General features: G+C 35.9%; 1 protein-coding gene and 1 non-coding gene across 17 annotated transcripts in view; one reads left to right on the top strand and one right to left on the bottom strand.

Moving 5' to 3' along the window:
• The window catches only part of CASK (calcium/calmodulin dependent serine protein kinase), a 358,208-nt gene that overhangs the window by 306,222 nt on the left and 37,288 nt on the right, over window positions 1-14,698 (top strand). For all 16 annotated transcript variants that reach the window (XM_019747875.2, XM_019747874.2, XM_019747869.2 and 13 more), the window contains 2 exons: window positions 4,540-4,728; window positions 9,103-9,181. In XM_019747875.2, the coding sequence (XP_019603434.1) occupies window positions 4,540-4,728; window positions 9,103-9,181 (268 nt within the window). The remainder of the gene's footprint in view (window positions 1-4,539; window positions 4,729-9,102; window positions 9,182-14,698) is intronic.
• On the bottom strand, window positions 11,284-11,357 carry TRNAI-GAU (transfer RNA isoleucine (anticodon GAU)). The gene has a single exon. It is a non-coding gene; the product is annotated as a tRNA-Ile (tRNA).

The following is a 14,698-nucleotide window of genomic DNA, read 5'->3' as shown; positions in this document are numbered from 1 at the left end:
AGATGGCACATCTACCGTGCTTAGCGCAGTACCTGACATGTGCTAGATGCCTAATAAATGTCAACTGATGAACATTATTAGTTACTCCATGGTGTCCGATCATGTGTAGGGTCCATAGTATATTCTCAGTAAAACACTGACTAGGTTAGGAACGTGCCCATTAGCAGATAGGTTAGCGTTGCCTCAACTATTCTGTGCAGTGTGGTTTCCATAGATAGAAATCTGCATGTTTTAGACAGACATGTCTATCTATAAACTGCTAAGTAACCTCAGCTCAAGTCAGAGAATGACATACGACCATTTGAAACCAGAAGACCTTTCAGATTTGCTATCAACAAAATAAAGAAATTACCATACACCCAAATAAGAGCCGTTTTTAAGGTTAAGAAATTTTTCAAAATAATTAATTCTCTGATAGCCCTATGTCTGACAACTTACCTACGTTTGAAGCCTTGATTTATTTTGCTTTTCTGAAGTCAGAAGTTAATATGTGCATTGCTCTTGGTAAACATTTTCAGAAATAATAATTCTTATAATTTCTGAATACCTAGCTAGATGCTTAAAAGACATTTTCATTCATTCGTCAAATACATAAATGCCTACTATGTGCCAGACACTGTGCTGGGCACTGAGGAGAGTGGTGAATAGGACAAACAAGGTCCCTGCCCTCATGGAACTTCCATTCTAGTGGGGGTGGGGTGGGAGTGGAGAGGTGAGCTAGAGACAGACAGTGAGCATGTAAACTAACAAGATAATTTCATATGAACTATGAAATTATGAAGAAACTATGAAGAAAAGAAAGGATAATGGGGCAGAGATGACAGTAAAGTGGGAGCTACTTTAGATAGTCAGGGAGAAACCCCTGTGAGAAGTGAGTTGAGATTTGTTAGATGAAAGAACCAACCTTCTGATGGTCCAAACCTGGGGAAGAGCAACTGCAAAGGCCCAGTCCAGAGGCAGGAAGGACCTTTGTAGGTCCAAGGTACAGAAGTAAGGCCGTTCTAGCTGGGATATAGTAAACAAGGGAGCAAGTGGTACAAGAAAATCTAGAAGAGGTTGGCAGAGGCCCCACCATGTAGGGCCTTTCAGGCCATTGTAAGGAATCTGGATTTTCTCCTGATTGCAGTGGGATGGCACTGAGTGATTATAAGCAGGAAATATTATCAGATCTGTGCTTTAGAGATTGTTAGGGCTGGTGTGTAGAGAATGGACTGTAGAGGGGATGAGAGTTAAAAGGAAGAGACCAATTAAGAGACTGTTGTGAGAGGTGGTAAAAGCTTGGAGAAGGATGGGGGTGGTGGGAAATGGGCAGATTGAGATCCTACAGTAGAGATGGTTGAATGCAACAGGACTTGCTGATGGTAGGGATGTGAGGTGGTGTGACTAACCCCTTTTACAGTTCAGAGAGGAAACTGTGCCCTAGAAAGGTAAAGAGGCTTGCTTGAGGTCACCCACCTAGTAAGTAGCCTCCTTGAGATTCAGAACCTAGATCTTGCTGGCTCCAAAGCCCATGCTCTTAAAAGTGGGTTGACTTGTAATGAGGAGCCATTTTCTTGTAAATTTAACTTGAGCTCATTGGTCATTCCCAAATAAGCATATGTTTAGATCATGTCCTATGTGGGAAATATAATTCTGAGCTATATATACTATGTTAAATAAACTTTTAAATGCTGGGACTTCATATCTTATAAGCATTTTAAAATCATGGTTTCAAAATCATGGTATTTTTAAAGAAATATTAATAGCTAAAGGGAAATATTTTAATGCTTATAAGATGTTTTAATTATACCAAGGTTTGGGAATTGTTCTTAGTTTATTTATAATTTCACACTTACTTGTTCAATTATCTGGCTTTTTCTTTACTTCCTGATCATTAAAACATGAGGGCTTAACATTGAATTACCTGACACTTAAAAATACAGATAATTGTAAATATTTACAGTAATTAAAGGAAGAGTAAATAAGTAGATTTAAATGATTTTTTAAAGTCTATATTCTAAAGGTCATGGTAAAAAATGTTATCACACTAATCCCTTTTTTAGTTATTCCATTTGAAAGATTGATTTTTTAAAAAGAACAAATCCTTTGCTTATTACAATTGTAAAATAATAAAACATTAAGGATAAAGATAAATATTAATAGAATAATTAATTTTTTTCTTTAAGAAATCAGATTGGAACAGAAGATTTTAAAAGTAAATTTGTATCCTACTTTCCCCAAAAACAAGATGGTTAAAATCACCTTAGGTTGTCATGAAAACTACATTAAGTGGTAAATTTTATGATTTGTAATTAAAAAGCCAGCGGAACCACTTTGTGAACCTAAAATTCATATTTTTCTTATTCATTTTAAAATAGTCAGTTTTTTTCACTATCATCTGAAGTTGTTAGTTGTCTTGTCCATATCCTTACTGCAGTATAAAGTGTTTCTTTCCTATTACATGATTCTTATGTAGTTTAAAATAACAGGTATTTCAGCTTAGTAACAATTGCTCAATCATACCTCATAACATATTTGAAGAAAAATATTCAAACTTTGATTTTCCTATTTTTTAGTGGGCATACTCGTTTTTAATGGCTTTTTAAACCACCTGTAAATAACCCTTTTTTTTTCTGTTCACATATGCATTGGAGCTTTAGATTAAATTTTATTTTCTGGTAACCATCTTTTACAATGGCAAATTGTGGTTAATATCAAGTATGACCTTATTTGGTGACATAAGTTGAGCATTTTTCTTTTAAAAGTCAATTGAGGTATTATTTTGTGATTGTGGGTTTATTCTTGCTTATAAGTGATACATTAGACACAAGTGTTTGCTTACATATTTAAAAGGATGAATAGAAATCATTTGCAAAAAACAGCATAAACACTTTCTCCAACCCATGTAACTGACATTGTAACCTGATAAAAACTTGGTTCTCTGTGTTTACCTGACTATATATCCTCCAGTCATACAAAGCATGATTTTTTAAATTTACTAATTATGGAAGACACGGCTATTAGTTGATACAATTGACATATCTTTAGCAAATGAAGTTTTCGGTTTGTCTATTATTGGTTCTTGATTTTTACCCTAAATCTTACTCTCTTAAGTGGTCACAATTAAACCAGAAAAAGAGGGATTTACCCACACAGCACAACCTCCACACTTGGACTTGGGGTACCAGTGCAGGGTGTAGTCAGGCAACCGTCAGGAAACCAAGGACCCCAGGGCCATTGTAGAGCCCTGCTCTCAAGCTGCATTGTTTAGTGCCCCTCGGGGCCCCTCACCAAGATGCCAGTTTAGACCAGCTCTCTGAGATCCTGGAAATACCTGCCATTTCGTTAGAAACCCAAATGCATATACTGCTCCAAGTATATGCTGTATTAATGACAAATCAACACCATCTTCTTTATGATTTGACTGCGTTGTTACTTTATTTTTGGCTCATATGCATGCCTTTACAATTAAAATAGCCAAGTCATAACTTTGATAAGCCTTCTAATTAAATAACTTAATTTGAGATGCTAATTATACTTTTAAAGCAATTTTAATTGCATTTCATTATCTCCAGATATTTCATCACCACATAGATCACAGATTAAATTGAATTTATAGTTAGCACACAAGAAAATATCTGTGTAAAGCTCCAAACATACTGATATTCAGCAATAAAACTCTCTTTGAAGTTCAAATGTTCAAGCCTATTAAAAACTTTTTGTGATAGCACCAAATGTACAGTAAATGGAAGAATATCCTTTTTTAGGGAAACAAGGGATATTTGTTATCCAGTTTCACCGAGATGACATATGCAGATATCAATACAAAGAAATCACTTTTTCTTTGTTAACAGGTTTTTCAAAAAGAAGTCATAATAATAAAAGTCAACTTATTTTTCATTTAGTCAAGTGCTCCAAAAAATATAAATGAATAAAAATATTAGATAGTTTTAGATTTTGAGCTCCATATCGTATATGATATTTTGGAAAATTACATTTTTTTCAGGTGCACTTGTGTTTTATTTTTATTTCTTTTACTAAGTCATATGTTATAAATTCTCTTCATCCTTCGGATTGTATAAGAGTTATTGTTAATGCCACCAATGAAAGATATTTGCTCAATGCACAAATTATTGCACTGATTCTTTTTTAATTTGTTTCCATTATAAGGCCCAGCACAAATTTGCCACCTCTATTTACAGATGATTCTTTCTGCTAAATTATTTGAAATTGCATTATGTCAGCCTTTATTTGAACAAGTTAGTTGGTACTTTCTCATAGCGTCAGACAACACCTCTAACCCAGGTAATCAACAAACACACCCATTCATTGATTTTTCTCATTCATTCATTTGTTCATTCAATTTTTGAATCCATCTGTCATGATTATTTGTCACAAAGAAATCAGGATATGGTTGTATCTAGGTGTAATGTGTTTTGAGTTATCTGTAGATGAGAGATAACTTTGAGAGGTAAATAATAATTTTATATATGTTTATATAATAGATTTCTGCTAGAATAGTACTATTATTGATATTTCACTTCCTTCATAAAATACCAGGCCTTACTTCAGACTCACGATGTAGTGGCACATGAAGTTTACAGCGATGAAGCATTGAGGGTCACACCTCCTCCCACTTCGCCCTATTTAAATGGTGATTCTCCAGAAAGCGCCAACGGAGACATGGATATGGAGAATGTGACCAGAGTTCGGTTGGTCCAGTTCCAAAAGAACACAGATGAACCAATGGTGAGTGGGAAAAGAAAATGTTTTCTATACTCTCATAAAATCCCAGCATGAGTTAGAGCACCTAACTTCAACCTGTACTACTAGGAAGTGGGGAGGGGAGGAGGGCATGGATAGTTTCAAAGAAATCACTTCCCAGATCCTCATTTCACCACCATCACCACTACCACCACCCATAATTGTTATGCTGACATCATGTCTGAGGCATATTGGTTTTCCTTCCCACCTTTCCTTTCACAATTGCTATTCAACTTTACAAAGAGAGAGAGAGAGACATATCTGGTACTTTACGCCAGAGTGTGAAAACCTCTGGGGCAGCAAAGAAAGGGACAATTTGAAATGTTGTTATTGGTTTAAAGTGCATGTCCAATGACATTGTAAAAAAACATCCTTTTATAAGTCCCGTGGTCTCCAGATCTTTTGCCTTCAACAAAATTAGAGGAAGACTACTTCAGAAGGCATTCAAAGAGTTGAGTAACATTGCTAAAATAAAATTCCTTCCATTCACATCTATGAATTAATTTTCTCAGTGCTTAGGAATAGGATTGGAATTGAATAGATGCTGACCCCAGCTCATTCTCATAGAATTAACATAGGTTGAGAAGATCAAAGAAAGGCTCCTTGATGTTAACTGAACAAAAGCAGGGTGCCAGGTGGGTAGGATGGAGTGGAGACCACCCAGGGAAACCAAGTAGCATGTGTAGAAACGCTGGTAGTAAAAAGCCTCTTAACATAGTTTCAAAATGAAAGGAAGGCACCACAGTTGAACTGTAGAAAACAAGGTGAGTAGCAGGAACGGGACCACACAAATGTTGAAAGACATGTTAAGGAGTCTGTTTTTTATCTTAAAATCATCAGGAAGCTATTAAAGAGTTTTAAGCAGGGAGATAAGATCAGATTTTTATTTGAGAAATAATGACTCTAGAGAATGGGTTAGAGGGGAACAAGAGTGGATATGGAAGACCAGTTATACAGGGGAGAGATGATGGAAGTGTGAACTAGAGGGATGGATATCAAATGGAAAGAAGTGAATGGATTTAACAAAAAAGTAAAATCAAGAGACCTTGATAATGGATTGACCGTGCAGATGAGGGAGAAGCAAGTATCAAGGATGACCCTAAACTCTAGGCTTTCACAACTAGATAAACAATGATGCTACCTACTGAGACGGAATATTGGGAAAGTTCCAAGTTTGGGGGAGGAATCATATGTTTAGGGGGAAAAAAATCAAATTTAATGCATTTGTATCTTTTCCTCAGAGCACAGGAAGGGGATATTGGTATATAGAGAAACAAAGACCTACTTAATAAAGTTGCCCAGTTGCTCTCCACATTAAAGGAAGAGTTACAGAGCAGTGATTCTATGACTGCGATTTCTAGAGAGCCCTCAACTGTAGACATTTCAGGTTATAATTCTCATTTACTGTTCTTTGCCAGTTATACTTTATTATCCCAGCATTTGCAGCAGGCAGGGGATATGCAAATCACCTCACCCCTTCTGGTGCTCTCCAAGCAAACCTTTGGCATAAGAGCACGGGCAGTAGCAGCTTTGGGGTTCCTTGGGCAAATCACTTCATGTCAGTGGGCCTCAGTTTGCTCATATTTTGCTTAGCAAGTATTGCCAAAAGCATACTTGAGTAAAAAATCCTCAAGATCCCGCCCAGCTCTGAAAGTCTAATATTCATTCATTTTTATATATTCATTCACTCATTTAGCAAATGTTTGTTAAGTGCCTACTGTGTGTAGATACCTATATTAGACGTCAGTGACGTAGTGGCAGATAAGACATGGGTCCTTCCTGGAGCTCACTTTCCACAGGGCTGCCTACATCAAACAAGCAAATAAGCAGTTTAGCACTGTGTGTTTAACAACAACAGTCATGACAGAGCTATACAGGAGAGAAGTCTGTGTCAGAGGCAGGAAGAAGGGGTGATCAGCCAAGCAAAGCAGACAGGAAAGTGAAATTGACCACAGGAAGGCGGCACAGAAGTGTCTTGTGATCCTCATATTCTAAAGCAGTCCAATGACAGTTGCTTGGCCTTTTGTATGAAGACTGAAACATATACTGAGGGAATGCGTAAAACTACATCCCTGAGTTACTTTTTTCAGAAAGTATCAAATGGCCTTGAATCTCCCCTAAAGTCTCCTTAAAGAAGCCTTTCTCTCTTCTGTCTTCTATGACCCTAGTGAAGGTGTATATTTCTTCTCCTATCGACTGGGTGCCATAAAAATGGGAATTATTTTATGGAAAACATATACCTTCAATACTATAGTTCTCTGTTACATTTGCTACAGCTTCATTTGCTTGCTTTGCTGTCTTATTCAAAGCATTACATTACTATGCAAGATATACCCGTATGTTCTCTTTTTGCTTTTTGGAACTTCTACAATGTGTCCAACTATGCTAGGTCCACCCCCCAAGGATGATATGCTCCCATTACACCCTTGTTTTCCCATTTGTAACATCGCTCTTGTAATCATTTCTCTATTGATTGGAACTTTCTTAGTTGAAAGTGATAAAGACCAAACTTGAACAATCGGGGAAAGGCTTATGTAAACAAGGAAAGGCCAGGAGTTTACCCCAAGCTGAGGATGGTTCAGGAGTAGGCACCCAACCCAAACTGGGCCAATCCTTGCCCTAGAATTTGGGAACTTGGGGACAGAGGGAGCATGAGTCAATTCCTCTCTGCAGAGAAATATCTGGGGCAGACAGAATGGTGATTGTTAACTCCAGTTGGTTTGCGGTGAACTTACCCTAGCCATGAGCGACCCTGTCTGTCTCATGCACTTGTGCCTAGCAGAGTATTTGCCACATAAAGGTTCACAGTAATGTTGGCTGAATGAATACACTGATTTATTAATTTCAAGGATGGAACCCCCATCGTACTATCATTTCTCTTATGAAATTACACATTAATTTACAACATTTTTCCAGGAACACCTCTCTTGGTAACCATACCTGTTGATTGAATGTATAAGTTGGAAATGAAACAAGTCTTGCCTGCCACTTCTAAGAACTACAAAATAGGAACCATGCAAGGTTATATTTTGTAGAATTGTACAAATTCAGACAGAGTCTAGATGATCAAATCTCAAATGTTTTCATGAAGCTTTCTAACAGAGTGTTATTCTCCAATGAAGAAGATAAGACAGAGTCCCCTTACCCTTAATCATCTCAAATTCAAGACCAGTTTTCACCAAGAGCACTTTTTAAAAATGTAAATGTCTGGGCTCCATTCCAGACTTCTTGAATCTAAATCCAAAGAGTGAGTTTAAAAGTCAGTATTATTTAAAATGCCCCCATGTGATTCTTAGAATCAACCAGGTCTAGTGCAAAAATATGTTTATGAAAGCTTGTCTTATACTCATAATGATGAATTATTAGAAAACCAAAAGCAATCTATTTCATAGAATAGTATTCTGACATTAAATATATGGAGCTTCTGGCCAGATTTACCCTCTCACTTGAAACCACCAAAAAAAATTTTAAACAGACAAAATTACATGAGAGAACACTTTTCGATATTGAACATCAAGCAACAAAGGACAGTGATCCCTAAGAGACAGGAAGCAAACAAGATGAGCCCGATGATTGCCCCACCTTACTGACTTGAGAGTTTCCAGGCCCCAGCACAGAGAGGGGGAACTGAGGCAGAGCAGACAGACTCCCTGAATGAAGGAGACAGAACTGAAAATCTGGGGAGACCAAGGCATCTAAAGTTCATAGGAAAGAGTATTGAAGAAGAGAGGGCTGCACAGAGAGAGAACCCCAGAGATCTATAGAGGATCCCCTTCAGGTATTATTCTGAATAGTGATCAGCACATTTATGAGAGAAAACTACCCAGAGCCAAGGAAAGACCACCCAAAAGGATTAGAGAGAACAGTGCCCAACACTGACTGCCTGTTCCCACCCGCCAAACTGGAAAAACCAATTTGTGGGGCATTGTGGAGAGTGCTCAGGAAGGTTTTGCCTCAGTAATGAGGAATAATTAGCCCTACACAGAGAATTGCTCCAGACTTGCCTAACGAATCATGAAAGCAAGACCCAAAGGATCAAACTTTCTAAGTAACTGAACTGCGTCCCAGAACAAAGCTTAAGAATATTTATAGGAATAAAAATAGCATCTAGCATGCAACAAGGCAAAATTCACAATGTCTGGCATCTAATCAAAGATTACTATTATTATAGCAATCAAAATACCAAAATACCAAAAATAATTTGTCATGGCGTGGTGGGGTAATGGTTTTCCCCTCCATTTTCCATATTTTCTCTACTGTTTTCCTAACTTTTGTAATTAGAATTATCTACAGCAAAATCACAAATATAGAAACAAGTACCATCTCATAGTAATTCTATTTTTACTTAACTTTTTACAGGGAATCACTTTGAAAATGAATGAGCTAAATCATTGTATTGTTGCAAGAATTATGCATGGGGGCATGATTCACAGGCAAGGTAAGTTTTACAGATAATTCTTTCTCTCTTTTCTTAACTTTTTTTTCCCTGTGGGCTAGTGGAGAAAGTGTTTTTTATGATCCATATAAAAGATCTGTTAAATTTATGTTCCGTATAGATGATCTATCTTTGGTTCTAATCACTGTTGGCCTCCATTTGTTCTTACTCATCTGCACATGCTCCAGCCTGTAGATAATGGAGGGAGGGTATATTACAGTTCTGTTGCTGGGGCATCTCTGAATCACTGTTTAGATCCTGACTTAGAGACCGTGGAGAATAAAGTAGAGTGCCCTATCGAGCCCCACGATATATGGAAGACATCTATTCTGGGATATAAGGTATATATTTAAAAAGTTAAATGACAGTTCAAGAATTGCTCTCTCTCATCCATTTGGGAACAAGATGTACTATTTATAAATTAGGAGATTAGAGTTTGATAAATAATATAAAAATTCAGTGGTAAAATAAAAGATATGAAATCTATGATTAAGTTCTTAATGCCTGCTACAGTAAAGTACAGTCATTCTGGGTAGGGAATTCACTAAGAACTGAAGTAGACTAAGAATGATTTTTTGAGAAAGTGGAACATTCATTAAGCTTCGGGTGGGCAGGATTTGGACATGTAGGGTTAGGCTCCTCTTTGAAAGAAAGGGCTGAGTTATATGCACTAGTATTTAGAGTCTGATCCAAAAATGGTTCTCCTGTCCAAAAATTAGACTTCCTTTCTTTGCTATCAGGTTATTTTTGTATTTAATACCTCTTTCCTTAACCCCAGAGAGCAAGAAGTAGCACCGTAAGCATTTTAGTGCCTTCCTGTCCTCTTAGAGATGACTGCTGTGTACACAGATGGTGTCTGACGTTACTGCTGCCTTCGGGGAGCCTTTATGGGCTTAGGGAGTGGACAGCACTCACACAGGAGGATGTTTGGTTTTAGATTCCAGTATGATTTTTTATTATTTTTCATAATTTGCTGTAAATTTAGTAAAGTCACAATATCATTATTTATTTAATCTCTTATATTACTGCACTTTCTAGACCCTGCCATCTCTAATAGAAGTGGTATGGTGGACATCTTGTCTTAGTCTTGTTTTTAAAAGGTAGCTTTCCAATTTTTTTCCACGAAAAATAACATTTACTGTCGATTTTTAGTAGATAGCTTTTATTAGGGCTGAGGAAGTTCCCTTATATTCTTAGTTGCTGAGCATTTTAATTATGATAGGGTTTTGAATTTTATCAAGTTTTGTCTGTGCATGTGCTGAGATAATCATTTGGTGTTATTTTCTTTTTATCTATTGTGGTAAATGACTTTTAAAGATTTCCTAATGATAAACCCCCTTTGCGTTTCTCACATAAACCCAACTTAGTCATTATGTATTATCTTTTGTATGTACTGCTCCATTTTATGTGCTAATGTTTTGTTTAGGATTTTGTATTTGCAATTATAATTGAGACTGGCCTGTAGTTAATTTTCCTTTCTGTGTTTCTCTGTCTGGTTTTAGTATCAAAGTCACATTGGGTTCATAGAATGACTTAGAGAGCCTTTTTTCTTCATGACTTCTTTAAAAGACTTTGTATGATATTGGAATGATTCGTACCTTGAAAGTTTGGTAGAACTTGCCTATAAAACTATCAGGGCCTAGTGTTTTGTTTGGTTTTATTGTTGTTTCGTTTTGTTCTGTTTTAAAAGATTTTTTTTTACAACTGCCTCAATTTCTTTAACATTCATAAGGCTACTCAGGCTTTCTATATCTTGAGTGAGTTTTGGTAAATTACATTTTCCTTAAAAATCTTAAATTTTTAAAAATTATTTCAGTAAGCTTCTTCATAGTGTTCTGTTATCTTTTAATTCTCTGTCATCTCTGTAATTATGTCCCCTCGTTCATTCCTAATATCACTTATTTGTGCCTTGTCCATTGTGCCTTGTCCATTTTCTCTTGATCAACTTTGCCAGAGGTTTGTTCAGAAGCCAACTTTGGGTTCTGTTAATTGTATGTTTATTTTCTATTTCATTGTTTTATGACCTAATTTTTATTATCTCCTTCTTTCTTTCTGTTGGTTTTATTTAACTTTTTTTTTTTTTCTAAGGAGGGCACAGCTCACAGTGGCCCATGCAGGGATCGAACCGGCAACCTTGGTGTTATCAGCACCACGCTCTAACCAACTGAGCTAACCGGCCACCCCTTTATTTAACTTTTTTTAAACACTCATTCATTTATTCCAGTCTTTCTTCATTTCTAATACATGCATTTAAGACTAAATTCTACCTCTAAATACTGTTTTATCTGTATCCCACCAGTTTTGATATGAAGAATTTTTATTGTAATTCAGTTCTAAGTATTTTTAAATTTCTATTGTGATATTTTTCATCGACCCATAAGTTATTTAGAAGTGTTTTTGACATACAACATTTAAGAGGATTTTCTGTATTTTTTTCATGATTTACTTCTAGCTTAATTGCATTGTGGTCGGAGAATGTGGTCTGTATGACACCATTTCTTTGAGGTTTGTTGAGACTTGCTTTGTGGTATAACACTTTAATCATTTTTGTAAATGATCCGTGTGTACTTAAGAAGAATATTTATTCTTTAATTGTATGCAGAGTTCTCTATATGATGATTGGCTTGGGGTTAATTTTTTGTTCAAATCGTCTATATCGTGACAAGTTTTTTTGTCTGTTTGACCTATCAATAATTGTTGAAATATCTCATTATCATAGTAGAGTTTTTCAGTTTCTACCTATAGATCTTTCTCCATTTTGGCTTTATGTATTTGAAGCTGTTTTATTAGATGCATAGAAGTGCCTGGTAAATATTTCTATCCTGAATAATACTTTCTACTTAAAACCCATTTTATCTAATATCAATGACATTACTCCAGCTTTATTTTAGTTTTTGGTAGTATGTCTTCTTTCATCTTTTTATTTCCAACCATTCTATGCTTGTATGCTTTAGTGAGTCTCTTCCAAACATTTACAAAGCTGAGTTTTTCATTTTTTAATGCACCCTGATGATGACTATATTTTAATGAGCGAGGTTAGTCCATTAATATTTATTGTGATTTCTGTCATCGTACTTTTTTATTTCTATTCACTCCATTTTTCAGTTGATCTCCTTGTTGATTTTTTTGTTTCATTTTTTTCCACTGATAGTTTAGAATTTCAACACTGTATTTCTATTGTTTAGGTGGTTACCTTAAATTTTTTTCATGCATATTTAAATTTACATATAGTAAAGTGAAACAGTGTCTTACTCCCATTCCCAAAGAATACAAAGATATTGAAACAGTAATTTGATCACACTCCTGACATACATTATTCTTTCCTAGGTCTGTCCTGTTTTAAATCCACAAGTTTGAAATTACCATTAAAATATATGACCATTTTTGTTTGGATTTACAGAAATGTTTATGACTTTATTTGTTCACCCTTCCTTCTCACATCTCAGACCATCCATTGGGGAACATTTTCCTTCTTCCTAAAATATATCTTCAGAAGTTCCTTTAGTGCTAGTCTCTTGTTGGTAGTGTTTATTATAAATATTTTACTTCAGCCTCAATATTAAAGATTACTTTTGCTGAGAGTGCAGTTTTAGGTTGATGGTAACCATTGTCTTTTGGCATCCGTTGTTTGATATTGAGAAGTCTGATGTCACTACAATTGTCCTTGTTTTATAGGTGATCTCTCCTTTCTCTCTGGGTGTTTTAAGAGCCTTGTCTTTGATGTTCTGTAGTTTCATTACCTCCCAGCATGGATTTCTTTTTATTTATCCTGTTTGGGACACATTATTCTTCCGGGATCTCTGTAATCATGTTTTCATCAGTTCAAGAAAATTTGCAGCTCTTATTTCTTCAAATATTGCCTTTTCTCCATGCTCTCTATTCTCTCCTTCTGAATTCTAGGTAGATGTAAGTTCAGCATTCCCTCCATATCTCTTAATATCTTTGTTCTATTTTATTTATTTCTTGTTTCCTATTTTCCTTATTTTGCTATTTCTCTGACTGGCAGTCTAGATAGTTTATTTGGTTGTATATTCCAGTTCACTAAAACTCTCTATCTGAACTCCTGTTTAACTCATCCATTCATTGACTTATATCACCAGTTATATTTTTCTTTCCTAGAAGTACTACTAGACATTTGTTCTTATTTTTATTTTCCAGTCTGTCTGTTCATGCCTGATAATCTCTTGTTGCTTGCTCATCTTTGCCATTGGGTCCTTTATTTTTTTCTAATATCTAATATATAGCTATTTTATATTCTGTTATCTGACCATTCAAGTATCTATCCTCCTTGAGGATCGAAATCTGTTTTTCCTGTTTCTGATGACTCGCATAGTAGTTTGCCTATTGTATGTCTGGTGATCTTTGATTTTGAGCTCATTGCTTGTTCTAATCAATGGAAGGCCTGTGGGCCGAAACTGGGTGCACTTTCCTCCAGAGAAGGTTTGTTCCTTGTTCTGCCAGTTGCCATGGAGTGCCACTGTTCTGGGTCTTGGCTCCCCACGAAGTCCTAGGCTCAGTTTCTCTTAACTTTCTGTTAACCCAATGCTCAGAATCCAGCTAGCAGGCATTGCTGCTATGGCATTCACCCTTCCCACTATTTCCTTCTACCCTTAGTTTGCCACCACTCTGGATCTAACTCATGGGGTTCTTTGCATGAAGGGGAGGGTAGGGATGAAAGTAGGAAGTGTTCTTAGGGATTTGCACTCCTTTTGTGAGACCAGTAACATTTCAAGAGGTGTGTCCTAGGCAAGATACAGTTGTGAGAAATTCTTTGACTGACCAATCAGCCATATTGGAAGCAGAAGCCTCCAAATTTGGGTTTTTGTATTATGTTAATTTTCAAACATAAATAGAGGACAGTGCAGTGAGTTCAAGTGGAGAAAAGCACAGTGATCGCCCATGTACCCGTAATCCAGCTAGAATTATTGTTAATTCATGGCCACACTGGTTTCATCTGTACTTGCCCAACTGCCCACCCCCTGGATTATTTTGAAGCAAATCCTAGGTGTCTTATTTTATTTATATACATTTTAGAATATGCCTCTAAAAGATACTGTGAGCTTTTCATAATATCAGGTCAGTATATAAACATGTGCACAATTTATAAATAAGGAGGTAAAATTTTACATAACATTCTATTTAAGCATTGGTTCTCGGTCACTTTTTCCAGTTAAAAGTATTACAGGATGCTGAAATGCCTACCAAATTATTATAAAAAGATTGCAATATGTCGAATATACGTTTATTATTACATAAGTATTATCATATCACAATTCTTTGAAAAGCAATAGCCATTGTATCATATTTGGTAGATAATAATGATAATAATAATAACAGGAAATACTTAAATGGTACTTACTATGTGCCAAAAACTGTTCTGAACCCTCATATGTATTAAACTCATTTAATCCTCACAACAATCCTATGAGATTGGTACTATTTTCATTTTCATTTTACAAATGTGAAAACGGAGACACGGAGGGTTTTCAGAAACTTACCCAAGATCTTAAAGCTAGTAAG

Source organism: Rhinolophus sinicus, chromosome X, assembly GCF_036562045.2.
Source record: "Rhinolophus sinicus isolate RSC01 chromosome X, ASM3656204v1, whole genome shotgun sequence".
Classification (NCBI taxonomy): domain Eukaryota; kingdom Metazoa; phylum Chordata; class Mammalia; order Chiroptera; family Rhinolophidae; genus Rhinolophus; species Rhinolophus sinicus.
Note: the sequence above shows the minus strand (reverse complement) of the source record. Positions and strands in the feature narration are given on the sequence as shown.